This window comes from Nilaparvata lugens, chromosome 3 (genome assembly GCF_014356525.2).
Source record: "Nilaparvata lugens isolate BPH chromosome 3, ASM1435652v1, whole genome shotgun sequence".
Classification (NCBI taxonomy): domain Eukaryota; kingdom Metazoa; phylum Arthropoda; class Insecta; order Hemiptera; family Delphacidae; genus Nilaparvata; species Nilaparvata lugens.
In genome coordinates this window covers 89,565,040-89,584,708 of record NC_052506.1, presented here as the reverse complement: position 1 = coordinate 89,584,708, position 19,669 = coordinate 89,565,040, and the positions used below count along the sequence as shown (strand labels likewise).

General features: G+C 33.8%; 1 protein-coding gene across 1 annotated transcript in view; it reads left to right on the top strand.

Annotated features, from left to right (window-relative positions):
* The window catches only part of LOC111048257 (basement membrane-specific heparan sulfate proteoglycan core protein), a 259,916-nt gene that overhangs the window by 13,089 nt on the left and 227,158 nt on the right, over positions 1-19,669 (top strand). The window contains 1 exon segment of the mRNA XM_039422952.1: positions 6,680-6,929. Coding sequence (XP_039278886.1) covers positions 6,842-6,929 — 88 coding nt within the window. The 5' untranslated portion in view covers positions 6,680-6,841.

Below are 19,669 nucleotides of genomic sequence, written 5' to 3'. Positions count from 1 at the left end.
AAACTCTAAAACTTCGTTGTCAGCTTGATTCTCGCTAATCATTTACAATATAATTTGTTGAACCACAAAGAAATAGAGGAACAAAAGTGCAAAAATACTTGAGCTGTTCAAGGAATCAGTTGACAGGTTTTCTGTTGAGTTGTCAGGGAGCAGTCTCATCTATAGGCTACTCTATGCCCTTATGTCAAAGGTCTTATAATACTGACCTTTATTTTCAACATTATCTCTAACCTACCGCATGTTACTGATGCAGGCTTTCCTAGAACTCTACACGAGAAGATCAGTGTAGAGCTAAGGGACTGTGAATTTAACATCTCTAATAGGCTGGCTACATATTAGAAGAGCTCTAGAATCTACAGGTCACTTGATTGTCTTCATAAATTGTCAATCAGATATAATGTCAGAATATTGATAATATCGATACTTTTTTATTGAAAAGAAAAATCTGATCTGATAGGCTAATTTCGGGTGTATATTTAGCCTTTCAACTCATCACGGGCATTTCCATTTTAACGCATTCTTCTTCTTCTTCTCTTCTTCTTCTTCTTCTTCTTCTTCTTCTTCTTCTTCTTCTTCTTCTTCTCTTCTTCTTCTTCTTCTTCTTCTTCTTCTTCTTCTTCTTCTTCTTCATGTGCCGGTCCACTTCCAGACGTTGGCTTCCATGGTGACTAGTTTCACCCTATCCACAGCTGCACGGAACAATTCCGCGGTGTTCATGGATAACCAGGCTCTCAATTTTTTCCGCTATGAAATTCTTCTTCTGCCAACTCCTCTCCTTCCCATTACTCTTCCTTGCAACTTGCAATATGCACTGTAGGAGATCAGAACGGTGTGGGTTTCTCTTTTTTTTCAAAGAATTAACTAATAAGATTCATTCTATGGTAATGACAAGTCAAGTTCTGTTTCTTGTTATATATGAAAATAATTTTTTTTCATTTCAATAAAAAAATAATGTTTTAATACTCTTCAAACGAGTGTAAGTTCATTCCATATACTAAAGTGCAGCCTTCATTCCTTTCGACTTCACATAACAAAACATATAACAACTTTCTGCTTTTGATAGAAAAATCAATTTCATAGTTTTCCCACAACATTATTGAAGAGTTCTTTTTATTATTGAATTGAATATAGTTTTATATTGTTATCAATAACAGATATTAGTAGATGTTATTGCAATGAGAGAATTTTTCTCCTCATTTTAGTAGCCTATCTGTAAAACTACCCTTGTTTGAATTGAATTGGTTTGTTTTTTTTTCAGATTGGTTTCTACATAGATCGCTAATGTTAACTAAACATTTCCAAGAATAAGTGTGCCAATTCTCAATCTCAAGTGATTTGTCATGAAAATATCTTTATATCTTTTTTAATTAATGTAAACATGAAGTTCTAATTTGAGATGACCTCTCGGTCATCAGACTTTTCTATTGAGTTTGGCCATGTGATAAAAATGTAGTTTATCACTTCCATATACAGCTATAAGGAATTTATCGTCTCCAAACGTTGTTCATTAATTATTGCTCTGCAAATATTATACGATTTGTCAACTTCATTCATTCCCGTCATAAATAATTGATTTGTTTTTATTGAATTATCTTTCTTTGCAAAATTGAATGGGTAAGGTCACTAGAGTGCATTAACTTATGCTAGGAAGATAACAGTTGACTATTTTTGTTTTTTCTCTGCCTGCTTCGTGAATGGTTAAATGTGACGATCTTGCAACCAGGCATCTCACAGTTATCACTTGTAAATGTCATTTTTCAGTGAGAGATATATCAGAATTAATATGTGCCTGTGGTTCATCAAACTCTCATTGAATGTTTCAAATTATTCTGTTAAGCATAATAATTTTTTTTATGATAAAATTCCACCGCCTCGGATTCCAGTCAAACTTTTTCCCCAAGCATAGATTCTCTTCCCTGAACTTCCAATGCAGTTTGTTCATATTCCATCTACCCTTTGCGCATTATTATTTATCACCAATTATGTTGTTGATGAGTTAATAACCAAGTTTATTCATGTTTTTTTGTAAATAACGTAAATTTAGAATTTAGTCTTGAGATAAATGAGCTACCTTTTCGAACTTTGAGCCTCAATTATTGCCAACTTTTTATGCAAGAGTTATCCTTATTGGTCTGTCTCATTTCTTATATCAACTGTCTTTCACTTACTTACTTCTCATTAACATCAATTCATCTCCATTCATAATATTGTTTTCCTATTCATGATTGGATCATTGGATTATAAAATTTTCAAAATACTGTGCATTAAAAATATAGCATTAAGAGAATATATTATGATTAGAATAATACATTAGGAGAATCTCGATTCAAATCATCAATAAAATGATTGAAACTCTCCATCCAATACACGAAGGAATCCTTCATGAAGAAATGAAGGAAAACCAAAGATCATTTGGGTACTAAAATCATTCAGAACTACACAACTTGAACTGCCCAAAAACTGGTAGGCCTAAGTCCTTCAAGGGATGTTGAGCCACTGACATACATATTAAATCCCAAAACGATATTCTGAATACACTCGCATGCTCTAGAGGTACAAAAGCTTTATCTGCTATAACTACTCTAATCAAAACCGGCAAGCACTATGAAGTTTAGCTTCTACATTTTTCATTGATATAATCAATCAATTCCAATTTGTCAGTCATTTTGTGAAAATCCTTTGATTTCTCTACTATCAAAAATTGAAATAGTGAGAACGGAATGGATCAGAGTATTAAGTGGACATGGTTCATTGACTTCTACGAGATTCACTTCATACCGTCAGTATGAGGTGAATGGGAAGCATATTATGTTATTTATGAGGAATGAAGACAGATTTGAGTGAATGTCACTAGACGGTGCGAGTGGTCATATGCGCGCGCATCTGATACGATCAGCTCTGCTTGATCAGTTGTCAAACAGTAGGTTAGTTCTTCGGTCATAATAATTGCAGTTCCATGCCTTGGTCTTTCTTTGAAGTCAGTCATTTGCCGATGTGTGTCTGTATGCCGTCTGTTTCGTCGCTGAATAATACATTAAACAAACGGCGCATTGCTCTGAAATGGCATCACTGGTGCGCTGTCTCTCTCCCTCCCTCTAATAGATTATTAGACGAGGAGACATGAGAGTACATGATCAGTCTCATTGAGCTGCAATCAATATGATCGGACGGTGTCATTACGGTGTTTACGTAGTTCTGGGCCGTAAATTGCGAATCAATTCCAAATAAGCTCTGAGCTTTGTTAATTTCAAAGTCTTTATAACTGGTAATAATTGAGAGAGCAAGGGTGTTTGATGGAAATTTGTTATTCTTCAATTCGTGAGATAGTATTTTTCAGAATGATCGTAAACCTCAAAATCAATACAATGAGCTAAAGAGTATATTTATTTTGTGTGTAGTTGAGAAGTTGATATTGTGGTAGTTGAAGTTGATTTGTATTAAAATAAAAAGACTAAGACGTTGTAAAATACCACAGATTTCTAACATTCAATAAAATCTGTGGTTTTTGACAATTTCTTTGTCTTTTTATTTAAAATTTAGTATATTATTTTATTCATCATTCTATTCGGCCAGGTATGACTTGACCATGTAGTTGATATTGTGGTAATTATATTATTCAGTATTTTTCAGAATGCTCGTAAACCTCAAAATCAATACAATGAGCTAAAGAGTATATTTATTTTGTGTGTAGTTGAGGAGTTGATATCGTGGTAATTATTTATATTAAAATAAAAAGACTAAGACATTGTAAAATACCACAGATTTCTAACATTCAATAAAATCTGTGGTTTTTGACAATTTCTTTGTCTTTTTATTTAAAATTTAGTATATTATTTTATTCATCATTCTATTCGGCCAGGTATGACTTGACCATGTAGGTAAGGTAATTCGTATGGCCTTTTTTTTGCGGGAGGTCCCAACTCGCCTGAATATATCAATTAAAGCCGTCAATGGTCTGTTATACTTCAGCCGGGACCAAAATTTTAACGTGCCCATCCGATAACACAGGAGTGACCTGGTAAAAATCTGTTGGTGATGAGCGGTTTTGAACGATCTCTAGGCTGCTAGGCGAACTAGCAATCCACTCACTAGCAATCCAAACTCAATCCACTAGACAACAAATTAAGTAACTCCTCGCTCCTCCTAAAGTATAGAGCCATGTATAGGACCACTCCTAGGTATAGGGTATAGACATTTTAGAGCAGGCTGTGATCATTTTAGAAGGATTCCAGTTCCACTTTCGATTGTGATTTGAATTTATCAAGATTATCACTTCAACCAATAAATCAAATGATTTGGAATTTATCAATGATTACTTCAAGTTTTGATTGGATTGAATAAGGATTTATTAATGATCACTTCATCTATTGAATAAAATGATTGGAAATTATTCTAAAGAATGATCATCTCGATTGGCTGAATGAAGTCTTGGAAACTTTCAAAATGTGCATGATAACTTACTTCATCTGTTGAATGAAATGATTGGAAATTATTCTAAAGAATGATAATCTCGACTGCTAAATGAAGTCTTGGAAACTTTCAAAATGTGAGTTTTGATTGGGTTAGATAAGGATTTGAATGATCACTTCATCTGTTGAATGAAATGATTGGAAATTATTCTACAGGATGATAATCTCGACTGCTAAATGAAATACATGTTAATACTCAACGAGCGATTCTCAGTGCACTTCTCAGTTCTATCCGTTCATGGTGATATCGAATTTCTACATTCCAGACGTGTCTACTGAATATTACAGCTTGAGATGCCGTCGAATGCATAGTTCATACTTGCTGGGTGCATTTAGATATTCGCGATGATCCAGCATGTTCCCAACTCCCTATCTATTTCTATCTTACTGGGAGTTCATTTAACCTGGCTAACAATTGAACGTCATGTCACCAACTAATAAGTATACAATGAATGAAAAAGTTTTATAAAGGTTATATAGATACTTGATCATCATTTGTGATGTTTACAAAAGAGAACTGACCGGGAGAGGAAAACTAAGGATACTCCTTGTACTATTTCTCTCCCAAATTCAGATAACATAAGTTCGTAATAGGGTTATTATTTCAGTTTTATGAAATTTAGTCCATTTTCACTTGAAAACAACAAAAACTAAAAAAAATGTTGACGGTAAAATCTATTATAACATCAAAGAATTTCGAAACATCATTATTGTGGACTTTCATTGCGGTTCTATAATGTATTAATATCGGGGCACCGAGTTTCGCTCGTTATTTTTATTTATTCATAAATAGAACACATATTCTCTAAAATGATCGTGTTTATTTCACAGCTGGCTATATGTCATCTTATGAATTCCGGGGATGCGATATTTTGATTTTTCACATACTCACTTTTTTGTACTATCCACAGCTGTTTCAGCCAAGGATGAATTATCCTTTTAATGTCGTTCAGTGAATTTTCCCAAGGATGAGACCTAGAGCAATCGAATTTATATATCATAAAATTATATATCATAGAATCTATATATATATATCATAGAATCTATTTGTTCCAAATTTCATGAAAATCGTTAGAGCCGTTCTCGAGATCCGTTAAACGTAAATAACCAGATATAAAAATAGCCAGTTATAAAAATAACCAGATATAAAAATGACCAGATATAAAAATTACCAGATATAAAAATTACCAGATATATAAATACAGGAATTGCTCGCTTAACATAATAGGATATAGATGGAGGTAGTTTCCGATAGTCAATTACGCTTCCAGGCACAGTGTAAGCTTCTAGCTTAATCTTTAGCGGCAAAACTATGTTATATCCCATTCCATTCATGTATATAATGCAACTATATACCCTGTAATAGTATATATAGTATCTACTATCACTTGAGTTCCGGATCATTTATTTCAATGTTAATAAGATTGATTTTTCAGAACATGAAATCAGAATTCAATAGAAGGTTCGAAACAAAACACATTCATAGAATAAACCAAGTTATTTATCGTTATAGAATGGAAGAGTAATATTATTTGATTAATATCATCAATAAAAAATAATATTGAATCTTCTGTGCGACTGTGAAAACCTCCACTTCATATTTTTACAGATCTTATTCTCATTCCCATTATAGTGAAAAATTTAAAACCTTTTTTGTAGTCAGTCAAATCTTGCATGAATTAATTGTGACTATTATAAATCGGGTTATAATATTGGTACAATTCAAATCTCATCATTTTTCCTCAATGTACTTCAGCCTATAATTAAATCGATTAGTAAATACTATACATTTGAAGTGCCATCACCAGTAATTTATCAATAAATCTTTTATTTCTTCTGCTCTCTCAAAATTTAATCACTACCTACTACTGTCACAAACTGTCACAAACGTCACTAATCACAAACGTCTACTGTAATAGAATGAAAAAACATGAATTCTTAACCAAACTACTCTCAATCTTGGTTTAATAATGATGTCTTGATTAAGGTTGTTATTCTATTGATTTCAGAGTGAGGGTATCAATAAAACTTGAATAGAATATTAAGTATTGTCCCTCCAACAAATCTCTTCTATTTTCACAATCTATATTGCATTGGTGACAAATAGTCGATTTAATGTTCATTTGATCTCAGATAATAAACCAACATCGATTTTTCACAACAATAATTATTATCCGTGATTCAATAGTTATCTTGTGATTTCAATATAGTCGGGAATCGATGGTTAGTGCATCGAAAGCATGTTGAAGGATATTAACAGCGTAGAGTGAAGGGCAAGTTAGCACACTGAGCAGAGGCATTGGCCTTGTGTAATGTGCTGAAGAAGTTGAGAGTGCCCTTGTGAGAAAACTCTGGCCAAGTTGATATCGGAGATGCGTCTGCTGGTTGCCATAGCGACGGCGGCCGCCCTGCTCTCCTGCTGCTCTGCCAGAAAGACGCTCGGCTACAGGACCAGACCAGGTCAGTCATTAGCTGCAAACTTCAGGCCTTTAATTTCAGGTGTCTGATCAAGGCTGATCGAATAATTATTACTTTGACATGACGGCGTAACGCTCTTACTAGTTAAAGGTACTCTTTGCATGTTTTGGGTATGAGCTGCAGGTGATGTACTACAAGTGAACTAGTACCATAGAGAAACAATAGAATAAGTAGATATCCCATGGCATAGGGCGTTTATGTCGCAACTTTTACTGTTAAATAAGCCGATAGCCCATGTAGTTCTTTCCCGTGAAGCTTTATGACACTGGTAGTCTCTCATATTGTGCCGTTCATACACCCTTACCCGGTCAAAACAGTAAAAATCAACAATAATCGACAGTAAACGGCTTGGGATAACAGTAAAAGTTGCGACATAAACGCCCTATACCATGGGATATCTACTTACGCTATTGTTTCTTTATGCTAGTACTTACTATAGGGTGTAACATAAGTACATCAGAATCTGTACATATGTTCTTATCTGTACCATAAGTTACTATAAGTAGCATACCATACTTGAAAATGGCATCAATGTTGAAACATGTTGTGATTGAATAATTCAAAAAGGGTACTAAGATTTTTATTTTTCTTTCTATTTTTACTATAGTGAGGTACACGTAATAATGTAAAGTGAATAAATAACACGTAATAATAATAAATATGTATCTTGGTTTAAGTGCAGTAGCATATACTTATATTTATTTTTTGTAAAGCTTTTTTGTATTTTGTTTTTGGCAAATAAATTCATTCAAATTCAATTCAATTCAAAAAATGGCAGTGTTTGATTAGCAATGGTATTGCTATCCTTGTCTATCATTCAACAAAGTAGATAGCGCTATCTCTATCTCGCTTTGCTCTGTTGCCAGATCGTCTTTTAGCAATGTAAAATGATAAATCAACAACATTTTTCATATTCATCATTAAAATTCATTAGGAAATTATTTAAAAATATAATTTCTTGATAAAAATAATATAATTGATTATTTTAAACGAGAATGAATTGTTAATATTACATACAGTCGTAATAATATTACTATACAGTCGTAAAAGTCAATTGTGCGGGCGAAGCCCGCATCCCAGCCGGAGCGCGAAGCGCGGAGGCTTCTATCCAACCCTATTATTAGTCATAAAAGGCGATTGGGCTGGCGAAGCCCGCCTCCCAGCCGGAGCGTGGAGCGCGGAGGCTGCTACCCAACACTAAACAGTGACAAGAGACGATTGGGCGGGCGAAGCCCGCCTCCCAGCCGAAGCGCGAAGCGCGGAGGCTGCTAACCCACCCTACTGGGTATGGTAGCCACCGAGCGCGAAGCGCGAGTGTAACGTTAATATTACATCAATAAACCTGTATCAGCTACCATCTATAGTAGGCGTTGACAAGACAGAGGATCGGCAACGTTGTCCTCTTATCTTTCTCCACTGCCATTATAACGTGGACCTCACTATAGGGTGTACTGTGCAGTACTGTACATAATACAAACTGTTTCAGAACTCCCTGCCAGAATTCTAGGGCGTTCTACCTGGTTAATAATTCGTTTTCAACTATTTTAACCAGACTACAGTCTGATTTCTGAATAATAGTTAGTAGAAACTAGTACTCACGTGTGGAACGCTTTCGCATTTTTAAAAAAATAATTTGCAGCACATTCAGAGTGTTTCAATAAAATTAGAAATATGAATTGATTTGAGAGTCGATTCGATAATCTATTCACATTTTGAGTGTTGAAAATGGATTTTTGAAAAATCCGAATGCGCTCCACACGTCAGTACTAGTCTTTAATATTTATTATTCAAAAATTAGACAGTATAGTGTCGTCAAAATAGATCAAAACGAATAATTTTTAAACTGTCCAAAAGTTCTTAGTTACTCTCACAGCCGCCATTTTGTTCTTGTTTCATCATTTAATATATTTTCCTAAATAATGGCTGAACTTAATGGAAATGAAACTTTGCACTTTATTGAATGGCTTGATAACCATTTAAAAAAAAGTAAGTGAAAAAACAAAATGACGGCTGTATTTCGATGTTTCTTACCTGGGAACAATGCCCTAGAATACTGTTAAGAAGTTCTGAAACACTCTGTATATATGTTAAGTATCCTGACTGATATATGCAGTATCTGTACGGTGGTAGTAGTGAATTACGGTTCACAGTACTGTAACTGAGTTGTAGAGTTACTCATGAGATACTCATATTAGCCACATATTTCAGGAATGCGTCTACTTCTCTATGGTTTCATATAGAATCAAATAACATAGAACTACATAACATATACGTGGTACACAAAAAACCATAATTAAATTGTTTCCTCTTAAGGTTATAGTGGGCCATAATAATTACAAAAATAATAATTAACTATTAATAAAATTACTATTTCAACAGAAAATTTTGAAAAGATTTGAAGCATTTCTGCAATATCATCAGTGCAATCAAATATGAATCGTAGATACTGATTGATATTTCAATAAAATTAGAAATATTTATTTTGATTTGAGAGTCAATTCGATAGTTCAACTATACTATTCATCAAAATTCGATAATTCAACTATACGAATTCATCAAAATTCGATGATTAAACTATACAAATTCATCAAAATTCGATAATTAAACTATACGAATTCATCAAAATTCGATAATTCAACTATACGAATTCATCAAAATTCGATAATTAAACTATACGAATCCATCAAAATTCGATAATTCAACTATACGAATTCATCAAAACTATGTTCCAATTTCATTCAATGATTAGGAAAATCAGAATTTGACACAGTATATGTAATGTATTTCAATGATTTTTCACTAGCTTATTAATCACATGTTCATCAATTCTAACTGTGAAAGTTGAAACAATGGCATCCCTTTCGATATGGGATATTATTGATTAGCTCTAGCAAGCTTCATATATAGATAGGAATTGATATTGAAATCCATACCAATTTAAACTCTCTACAAAATGGAGTCAATAATTGTTTTTTCCAGTGAAGTTTTGTAAGATAATCCTTTACTGAAAACGCAGGATATCTTGTATTCTACTTATTTAATTGGATCGTTGAAAATTCGAAATTTGAGGCAACGAAGTTCAGCTCCCTACTCAATTTAATTAATTTAATTGATTGTGGAACTATATTCAGTGCAATCATGACAGTTGATGCTATGAAGGTGCATGATATGTTTAGAATACATTTCAAATTCACATAAGTAGCTTTAGATGGTGTTTGTAAGCACGCATAACACTTGACAGATTCAAAAAGATTAATTAATTTTTAATTAGATTGAAATTATCTGATTCTGAACTTCCACATACTCAGTTTTCAATTTGTTTGCTGGACGATGTTTTTCCTCAAGCATCGTGGATATAGCGTGCGAAAATGTGAATGAATTTATTGCATTAGACGCAGAAAAACTGTCTCGCTCACTCTCACGGAAGTAACAAGAAGATGCCCCTACAGTGAACCTTTTTGTTTTGTCAATTTCACACACTTGAGCATAGGACAGAAATTTGAAAATGTGGAAGAAAGCTTAATAATGGTGTCTTGAGTTTCGCGCTCAGCTGCGTCGCATTCACTCGCTCCAGTTACTCACAAGCTCACTTGGGGAAGGTGGAATGAATTTTGAGCGGAATATCAAGTTGGTGGAATTTGTTGTAATGTGTCTGCTATTCTTGGAGGACACCAGGAGAGCATATTCGTGTAGTTATCATTGTGATATGGAACATTTGGAATGACACCAGTCAGTCAAACACTGGCTATATTTTTGAAACCACTCATCAAGAACAATACATTGTAATGGATTATGCTAATTGCATCTCCTGTGCTCGAATATTGAATAATTCTCATGGTTAAACAGTAGTTGTCTGTAGGTTTGTATGATCTTTTGAATGAAGTCAATAAGACAAATTAATTTATATGATTATATTCTTCCTTAATATATTGAAACAGAGAGAATTAGAATTGAGAATCACATTTCAAAAGTGGAGAGATCTTTTTGAAGAGACCAGAATGGACACAAAGGATTATATGGGATAGGTATAAATTGCACAGGTTATAATTACTACATTATCCCTGTGAACTGATGCATCTTCTTGAATGTAAAAATTGGTTGTGGGTTAGAAAAATAAATAGACCAAAAACCTTAACAATGTTTACATGACTGATGGAAATAATCTACACAAATTGGATATTGGTTTAAATTATAAAAATTTGAAATAAATATTTTTCCACTTATTCTGTCATATTTACTCATCTATTTTGTTATCCCTTGAGTGAAATTCAAGTATTCAATATTTCACTTCTGCACTACACATAATTATCTGTTATCTTGTTAACATTCATACATGTTGAATAAGAAAAAGTGAAAGGGCCAATCAGGAACACGGTTGAGACCATATCCACTATTAATCCTCCATGACACGCCTACTTGCTCCTGATTGGTTGACATTTCTAAATGTATCCACATTTGGTGCTCCTATTCGTTCACTTCTACCACAATCCATCATTTATTATCAATTTTTGAAACAGATTTAAAATCCTTCTGAATTCATGATGCTTTAAGAATTTGAACCTTGAAGAACGTAGAAGATTCATGATTTCATTGGAAACAAACATTTTGATAGTTTTCAATAATAGTTGCTAAATTCATCATGAAGAATGTAGATTCATGATTTTCTTGGTTCCTAACATTTTGATGGTGATTTCAATAATAGTTGCTAAATTCATCATTAAGAATGTAGATTCATGATTTTCTTGGTTCCTAACATTTTGATGGTGATTTCAATAATAGTTGCTAAATTCATCATGAAAAATGTAGATTTATGACTTTCTTGAAAACATTACCTTTCAGTGGTGATTTCAAGTTTATAGGTACACAAAATTGTCACCGCAAGTGAAAGTTGACCAGAAAAAGTCTGACAACGAACTTTGAACCTTTTCAGTGATTTAGTTTCCACGTGCATTGTGGCTCACACATGGTAGCTCTGTAAGTTAAACCATGTCCATTGGCGGAATGAATATTGCATGAAATGGTTATAATATGCAAATGGTACATGTTCCACTAGGACGATTGCTGCCCATGTAACGGTCAAACTATGAGCTATTGCTTCTTTTTGCCGTTTTCTGCTGCCTGAATTATGGCTCATGAAAATTATGTTGCAAATAATTCTGCACTCGGCGAATAACTTTGAATTCATGAATGGTTCTGTCGACTTGCTCGGATAAGATGGCGGATTTGTCATTTGATATAATATTTTGTGTCAGTTATTGTCATTTGACCTCTTATTGGTCACCGTATTAGTCTGTTATAAATTAAAGCTATGTTGATTAATTACATTTCTCTTTATCAATATCATTTCAGTATAATGCGTATTGATCTCCGTCTACGGTACAATAAATTTGAAAGCCTTTCTGATAATTTATTAAAGAATAATATATTATTATTATATATTTCCTTACTAGTAGATCCAAAATCATTCAATTTGTGAAGTACCTGAAGGTATATTGCATTTTCATCCCTGCAAACTCAGTTCTGATCAAATGCATTTGGATAATTATGTGATTGTGGAGAAATGTCAGCAATGTTTGAATTTCATTTACGCAAACGCAGTAGTACAAAAAATGAAAATACAATAAATTGTTCTTTTTGACTACTGTAGCATGATACCAGCAAGTAGCATGGGAATTGTGATATTATTATTGTAATATTATACTCATTCGGTTATAAAATAGATTATAGTTTGAAACGCGTTATGAAATCATTAGAATTCATGTTATGAGTGAAAGTTCGTCTCAACAGCTAATTTCTGTTGTTCTTTTATGGTAAACAATTTGTGAACAAACTAACTTATTATTCGCGGTTTATTTACGTTAACGAAATTTTTTTACGAAAATGTTCTTGAATGAGAATCTCCATAATCAAAACTCATCCTAGGATTTCAGGGTTGGGTCCTAAGACCAAACTGTTTTTTCTTGTGATATTATTGGCAATGAACCTCAGTTGAGATTAGTGGAGAGAATATTTTTAACGTTGCCAATAATCAATTAACGCACCGTAACAATTTGTGTATCGTTTCAATCACGAAATTTACATATTCATATTGCGTGCCTGAGTTATATCACATGCCTGACTTGTCTCGTCGACAAATTGAATTATTCGTGAGGCAAATTATTATCATCAGATTCGTCCGTGTTTACTAATTTTCAATTTTAGAATGGCCTAATTGAATAAAGATGTTTTTTTTAGTTTGATATCAAGCTCTCCCACATAAATCGTAATTTTTTTTCAAGGACTACTCAAAAAATCCAGTATCAAACTGCTATATAGTGGTTATGACTACATAAATCATCACCTATCACATAAATGTACATAGGACATGAATAATTTAATGTCCTAAATAAAATTATTAAATGTCCTAATTGAAATAATTTGATTAATAATTCGTAATTTTTTCATTTTTTTCAAGGACTACTCAAAAAATCTAGTATCAAACTGCTATATAGTGGTTATGACTACATAAATCATCATCTATCACATGAATGTACATAGGACATTAGACATTATGTACATTAGACATATGTACAAATGCACATTGCTACATACATGATCTTACATAGTGCAATATTCATTTTTACACTCACTCTCTTCTCTTCATCATTTTATTACTTGAGTTATTCTGAGAATTTTATCTCTGACAATCACATATCACAGGTTTAATAGTTCAAGTATATATCCATTTAAGAATTTTGTTTATTGTTTTTTGTATAACATTTACTTTATCAACTTGGGTAGGTGCAAATCCAGTTGAAATCCATTTATAAAGAAAAGTTGGTTAATTAAAAATTGATACCAAAGAATCATGATGTGTGGTGATCCTGACTTGTGAATTTGCTAAGATTTGTAAAAATACACAGGAAGAGAATGTGAGTTTAGTAAAAACTAAATATAGGTAGTACGGATGTTGCATATTAAATAGAGCATGGTGCTTAGAATCATATAACTCCGGAATGCTTCTTCTATGCTAGAATGGATTGTAATGATGTATTAATTATTGTATTTAGGAGAGAAATAGTACAAGGAGTATCCTTAGTTTTTCTCTCCCAATCAGAGCTACTTTGTAAAAATTATAAATAAATAATGTAAACTACACATCTCAAAGAATTTCGAAATATACAGTGTAGGCATATTATGTAGGCATTTGTGACTCATGAGCTATATATTTGTTGTGTATATGCCATACGCTAAATAAATAAATGTATTAATGTATTCCATACACCTCGGTGCATTCAACCAATATTCATATTAGCTTCTACATCAGTAAGCTCAAAATACCACTTTCTTGGGTGGAACAGTAACGTCTAGCTCTTGTAAAACGAAATCAATCAGATAAGATGAAATGTAGTGTGGTTGAGATAGGATGGAATATTGCTGTGAACAAATGCACAAATTGAATGTAAGATGAAATGGATGTTCCAACTCCGTTCGGGGACCTCTAGCCTTTTCCTGGCTGAGAGCACCTCCCCTCCTGCCAAGCAACACCCTCCCACTCCATCCCTAATGTTCCAATTCCACCACAGCCGAGCAATCTATCTACATCGTCTGCATGCCATCCACACAACATACACCATAGTTTACTTGCGAATTGTCTTGATATTTTTCCGTTTGAATAAATAAAGCAGTCGTTAGGTCATGTCAGAGGCCCTGAAATTGATCAGTTGCGACCTGAAAACTCTGACACCAGACCTGAGCCAGCCAGGTCACTCGATATCATTATTATTATTATCATCCGTTTGAATGGTGATACTTGAGTGTCTAACTAGATATCAAGGCTGCTATCGAATAACTTATCTCACTCAATCTCAACACGGGAATTAGCTGTGTTTTTTAAGCTGAATCAACATTTTCAGAAACAACTTTTCAAGTCAACTACAACCAGAGACAAACCAGAGACTTACGCTTATCCTTTCTCTATGCTACAACGCTCCAAGGCTTGGAATCCAAGCAGATATCGACTGACTCAGCTTCAAAACCATGTAGCGTATTTTTTTCAACGGAAATAAGTAGTCTTTGTGAATATTTTGGGATTTCAACGTTGTCTAATCAACACCAAATAATTTGTATTGATTGAGATGGTCCAGTAGAGAATCTTGAATACCACTCTCTCATGACCTTCGTTTTCATGGAAGGAACCTCATGGTCTTCATGGAAATAAATAAATATATTTTTGGATAGTTTTAGTGTTTGGATCCTCTGTTAGTGTGATAGAGTGGATCCTGCTCATAAACGAGATTTTTGAATGATTTTTCGAAATTAAAAAGAAAATTATGCTTGTTTGATTTGATTTATTGTTTGATTTATATGACTAGACTCTATTTGGTTTCTGTATATGTATTTATGAGTGTGAATAAATTTGAATTTGAATTATTTTTGTGTGAATCTTCAATAATAACGTACAATGCCCTAGCTACAGAAAACCAGTATTACTCTGATGTATTTTCAACTGCCTATACTCCTGCTACTGTATTTGAAGTACAGATATTCATTTAATACTCATGAAAATCATGAAACCAATTTATTGGTTATGCAGTCTTATTCAATTTATACTATTCTCATAATTGATTTGATGCTTTCATATTTTTGTGTTCCAAACTCTGTTAATGGCTTATTTATTTTGTTTCAGGTGAGTGGCTAATGTGTAATACAACTGATCAATTTCCACCATCTCCAATTGTGAGTAATCAATCTAAAACGTTTTATCAACCAGTAATTTACTTCATAGTTAGTTATCTCAAATAGCTGTTTCATGCGCTCCTACAATTATGCACGTAGAAACATAATGTTTTTGAACATTTTAAACCATAAGATCTGCTAGTTTTCATGGCATTCAGTATTCACTAATTTGGAACTACACAAAATAATGTGATTCAAACATAATACCTCCTCACACTGCGTCTTCATTCTTCACATTTATTAGGGTTGTATGGCAGAGAGAAACGTAAGTTTCGCGAGTCCTAACTCCGCCCTTATTAGAGGCAATTATTCAATTCACTTCAATTATTTTTCAAAAAAACTCCACATCTTTAATAATATTGGATAGGTCAGTGCTGATTGAGGAACATTTTTAATACTACTTCGTCATGAACCAGCGATGTTAAGGTGCGTACAGACTTTCGCTCTGCTCCGCAATCGAACGTCACTCGAGCAGAGCGATTGATGATCGACCGGGGAGCAAGAGTGGAACGCGAGAAGAGCGTTTAACAGAGGTCGAGCTTGGCAAGCTCCTAGGTCGAACTAACCAATAGTTGCACATGCGTGGTCAATGTGTTTGTTTGTAATGTTTGTTAATAGTTACGATCTCTGTTTTAGCAAATAAAATTATCAAAATTAATAATTAAATAATATAATGTTATAAAAGCATTTATAATAATAGGTACCGGCATATTAGCATTTAAAAGAAAGAAGCCGAACTTCCAATCAAGCTTTTCACCTTTTGAAACATTGACAGACATTACCTTTTATAATAAAACATTAAAATAAATTGAATAATCATAATAATCATTATAAATTTATTATATAAACATAATGTATTATTAGGCTACCCAGCAATCCCCTGGTCAGAATATTGAATTTTATTTAGTTTTGTGACCCGGTCAGCTGGATTGAACGTTTCACATTTGTGTGGTTGGGTTATAGCAAAGTCAACAATAAGAAAAGAGCGGATCGATCATCCTTCGAATATATTTCGAACCTCAATCGAACCCTTGCGTAACATCTCGCGTAACGTTCATGATCGGAGCGATTGCGGAGCGAGTGCGAAGCGTGCGGGGAGCGTGTTGGAGGCGCGTATATCTGTACACACCTTTAGAGATTCTTCTATGGAATGACATGTACAATGTGGGTAAATGCATGAAAAGTTTACTTTAATCTTCCATGAGAAATGAAAAGATGTTTTTGTAAGACCTGCAAATGACACTGAACCGCCGTGATAATTTCCCCGAAGAGTTCGTGTTTTGGACGATTCTTTGAGGAGGGATGATGGCTGCCTGCGATACGAATGCATGCATAAATCGAGTTGAAATACAAGTCTTGTGGAGAACTCATCGTAAAATTTGAGCTGCAATGAAGTGCGTTAATTATTCATCTCGTAACCTTTGTAGCGCGTTAGCCTGCTACAAGCGAGCAAGTGGAACCATTATAGAAATTTAATTATCTCCGTATGTTTTTCTTTGATAACTTACTAGGCCAGAGTTGTACGCGCGTAGAGATCTCCGAGAATTTCAAAGCCAGTCAAGAAGCGTAATGGATTGGATTGCTCCAAACATTTCGACTTGTGTGATCGGTCGTTGAACTTATCTTTAAGTTCTTCTGAATTTTTCTTTTGGCTTGATGAACAATATCCAATTACTCCTTTATCATCTCTATTTTGAAGATAATAGCTGATTTTCTGTGCTACGAATGACATGAATACGTGTAGGATGTTGGTGAATCATGAGTTTCATCTCTTTTCGCAGGGTATCAATGTGAAAAAAGCATTATTTAAATTTTCTTCTGTTAGTTTTCCTGGGAGGGAATTCATTATCATCGCTCCGTCTCCAATGATTATTTCGAGAGAGTTGACTCCAGTATAGCTAAATATTCTCATCATATCAATATTTTTTTTTCAAATCAAATCATTTATTTCGCAATTTAAAAAAAAAACAATCACAAATAAAGAGCAAATCAAAAATTATGAACAATAAATTTAAACAAAATACAAGTGTTAACTTAAAAATAAGAAAATAATAATACAAAATCATAAATATCTCTTTACATATGTATATATAATTTACATATTATAAAAGACATATTATATATGGCATCACCAGCAAAAGAATAAACTTTGCCCGCTCGTGACCGTTGCAAATCGAAATTTGTATAATAATATTTAAAATAAAAAAATCCTCAACATTTAGTCATTTCTGAGAATGAAGAAAAGATAAAAGTAAATAAATTATATTTCAACCAATATTTCCGTCTTCGGCTTTTCTCAATCGTTTTTGTATATTATTTTATCATTAATATAAGATCCTCAATATTATTATTATATCATGTCTGGTAAATGCATTCGTACATTGAGAAGTATTATCGAACATGACTATTGAGCCAATAATATAAATGCTATCATACTTTTTATATTTACTTGTTCCATTTCACTATATTGATTCTCCACGATTCATCAATACTGCTTCTATTGGTTAATAAATTGATGGTCATTACCGATTTCTCTTCATCCTCTATTATTCTCAATAGTCGATATCGATGTCGTACTTTTGTGGGTATCAAAAAATACTATATTCTATACGGTGTTTTCTTTCCAGTTACGAATTGAATTCGCATATAAATTATTCATTGTAATTTTTAACTTTTAAATATAAAGTATTTTCACAAGCTATTTATTTTAAAGTCAAGTTTGAGTTTAAGTTATTTTCAATTTTGAAGTACTTCCTTTTGAAGCAACACATAGGCTATTAAGGTATTCAGGTCAACGCATATTCTTCAAAACAAGCAGAAAAGCTGCTGTATTGAAACTGGAGCAATACGAGGAATCAGATGATCCTTGAATATGGAGGGATGGTTGGGGTTCGGTGCGGCATGATCCGACGCGTCTCCGGACGTTTCTTTGCCGTGGTGGTGGGAGGGGGTTGGAGGGGGAATGAATGGAGGCAGTCCGATGCAAAATTCAAGAGTCCGTTCTGTCCGAGTCCTCGCGGAGCAATTCATTCGCACGATCACCTCTTCGTGGACCCCTTTCTGGACGCCCCCCCACTTGTCATAGGGGGCTCCTTGCCCCTCATCTACAAGAGGCTCCTTGTCACCCTTCCCCCCTCCAGCTCTCTGATCGCTGTCCCCGGGGCCGGTCGGAAATCCGTGTCTCTAAATGTGTAGGTGTGTATGTGTGAGAGATGTTGCTACATGCCTTAGGGTCGAAATATAAATTTTGTACCATGTCGCTTTATAAGAGATCGTACTGGTTGAATTAGGTGGGGGGGTGAACTGGTGAGGAGAAAGAGTGTGTTTGTAAAATGGTAGATGAGGTGACAGAGTGGAAGAAGAGAGTGTGCGAGAGAGAGAGTACGTTATTGATAAAGAGGGAAAGGGTGAGAGTGTGAGAGAGAAGAGCTATTTAGAGGGGGGAAGATTGATAGAGAGAGTCCAAATGATGAGAGGGTGGGAGGTGGGAGTGAGGAAGAGTAATTGAGAATTAGGAGAGTTGTCAGTGACACGAGAGAGCCGATTTTTCGTATTTGCAATGCTAGTCTTGAATCAGTGTCAATTTTCTCAATCATAAGTAGAGGAAAACAATAGATATGATTGATATATGATTGCAACGGTCACCAGCGGGCAAAGTTTATTTTTTTGCTGGCGATGCCATATATAATACGTAAATTATATATACATATGTAAAGAGATATTTATGATTTTGTATTATTATTTTCTTATTTTTAAGTTAACACTTGTATTTTGTTTAAATTTATTGTTCATCAAATTTGATTTGCTCTTTATTTGTGATTGTTTTTTTGAATGGCGAAATAAATGATTTGATTTGATATAAAAGAATATACGAATATTTTAAAATGATGAAAAATTACCTGCCTCAGCCCCTCGATTTTGAATAAACGCCTCTTTCTCTTAAAATTAAATCATCGTGCTGTAAAATATCAGTGTTATAAATTATCTGAGTCAAAGCATTCCTC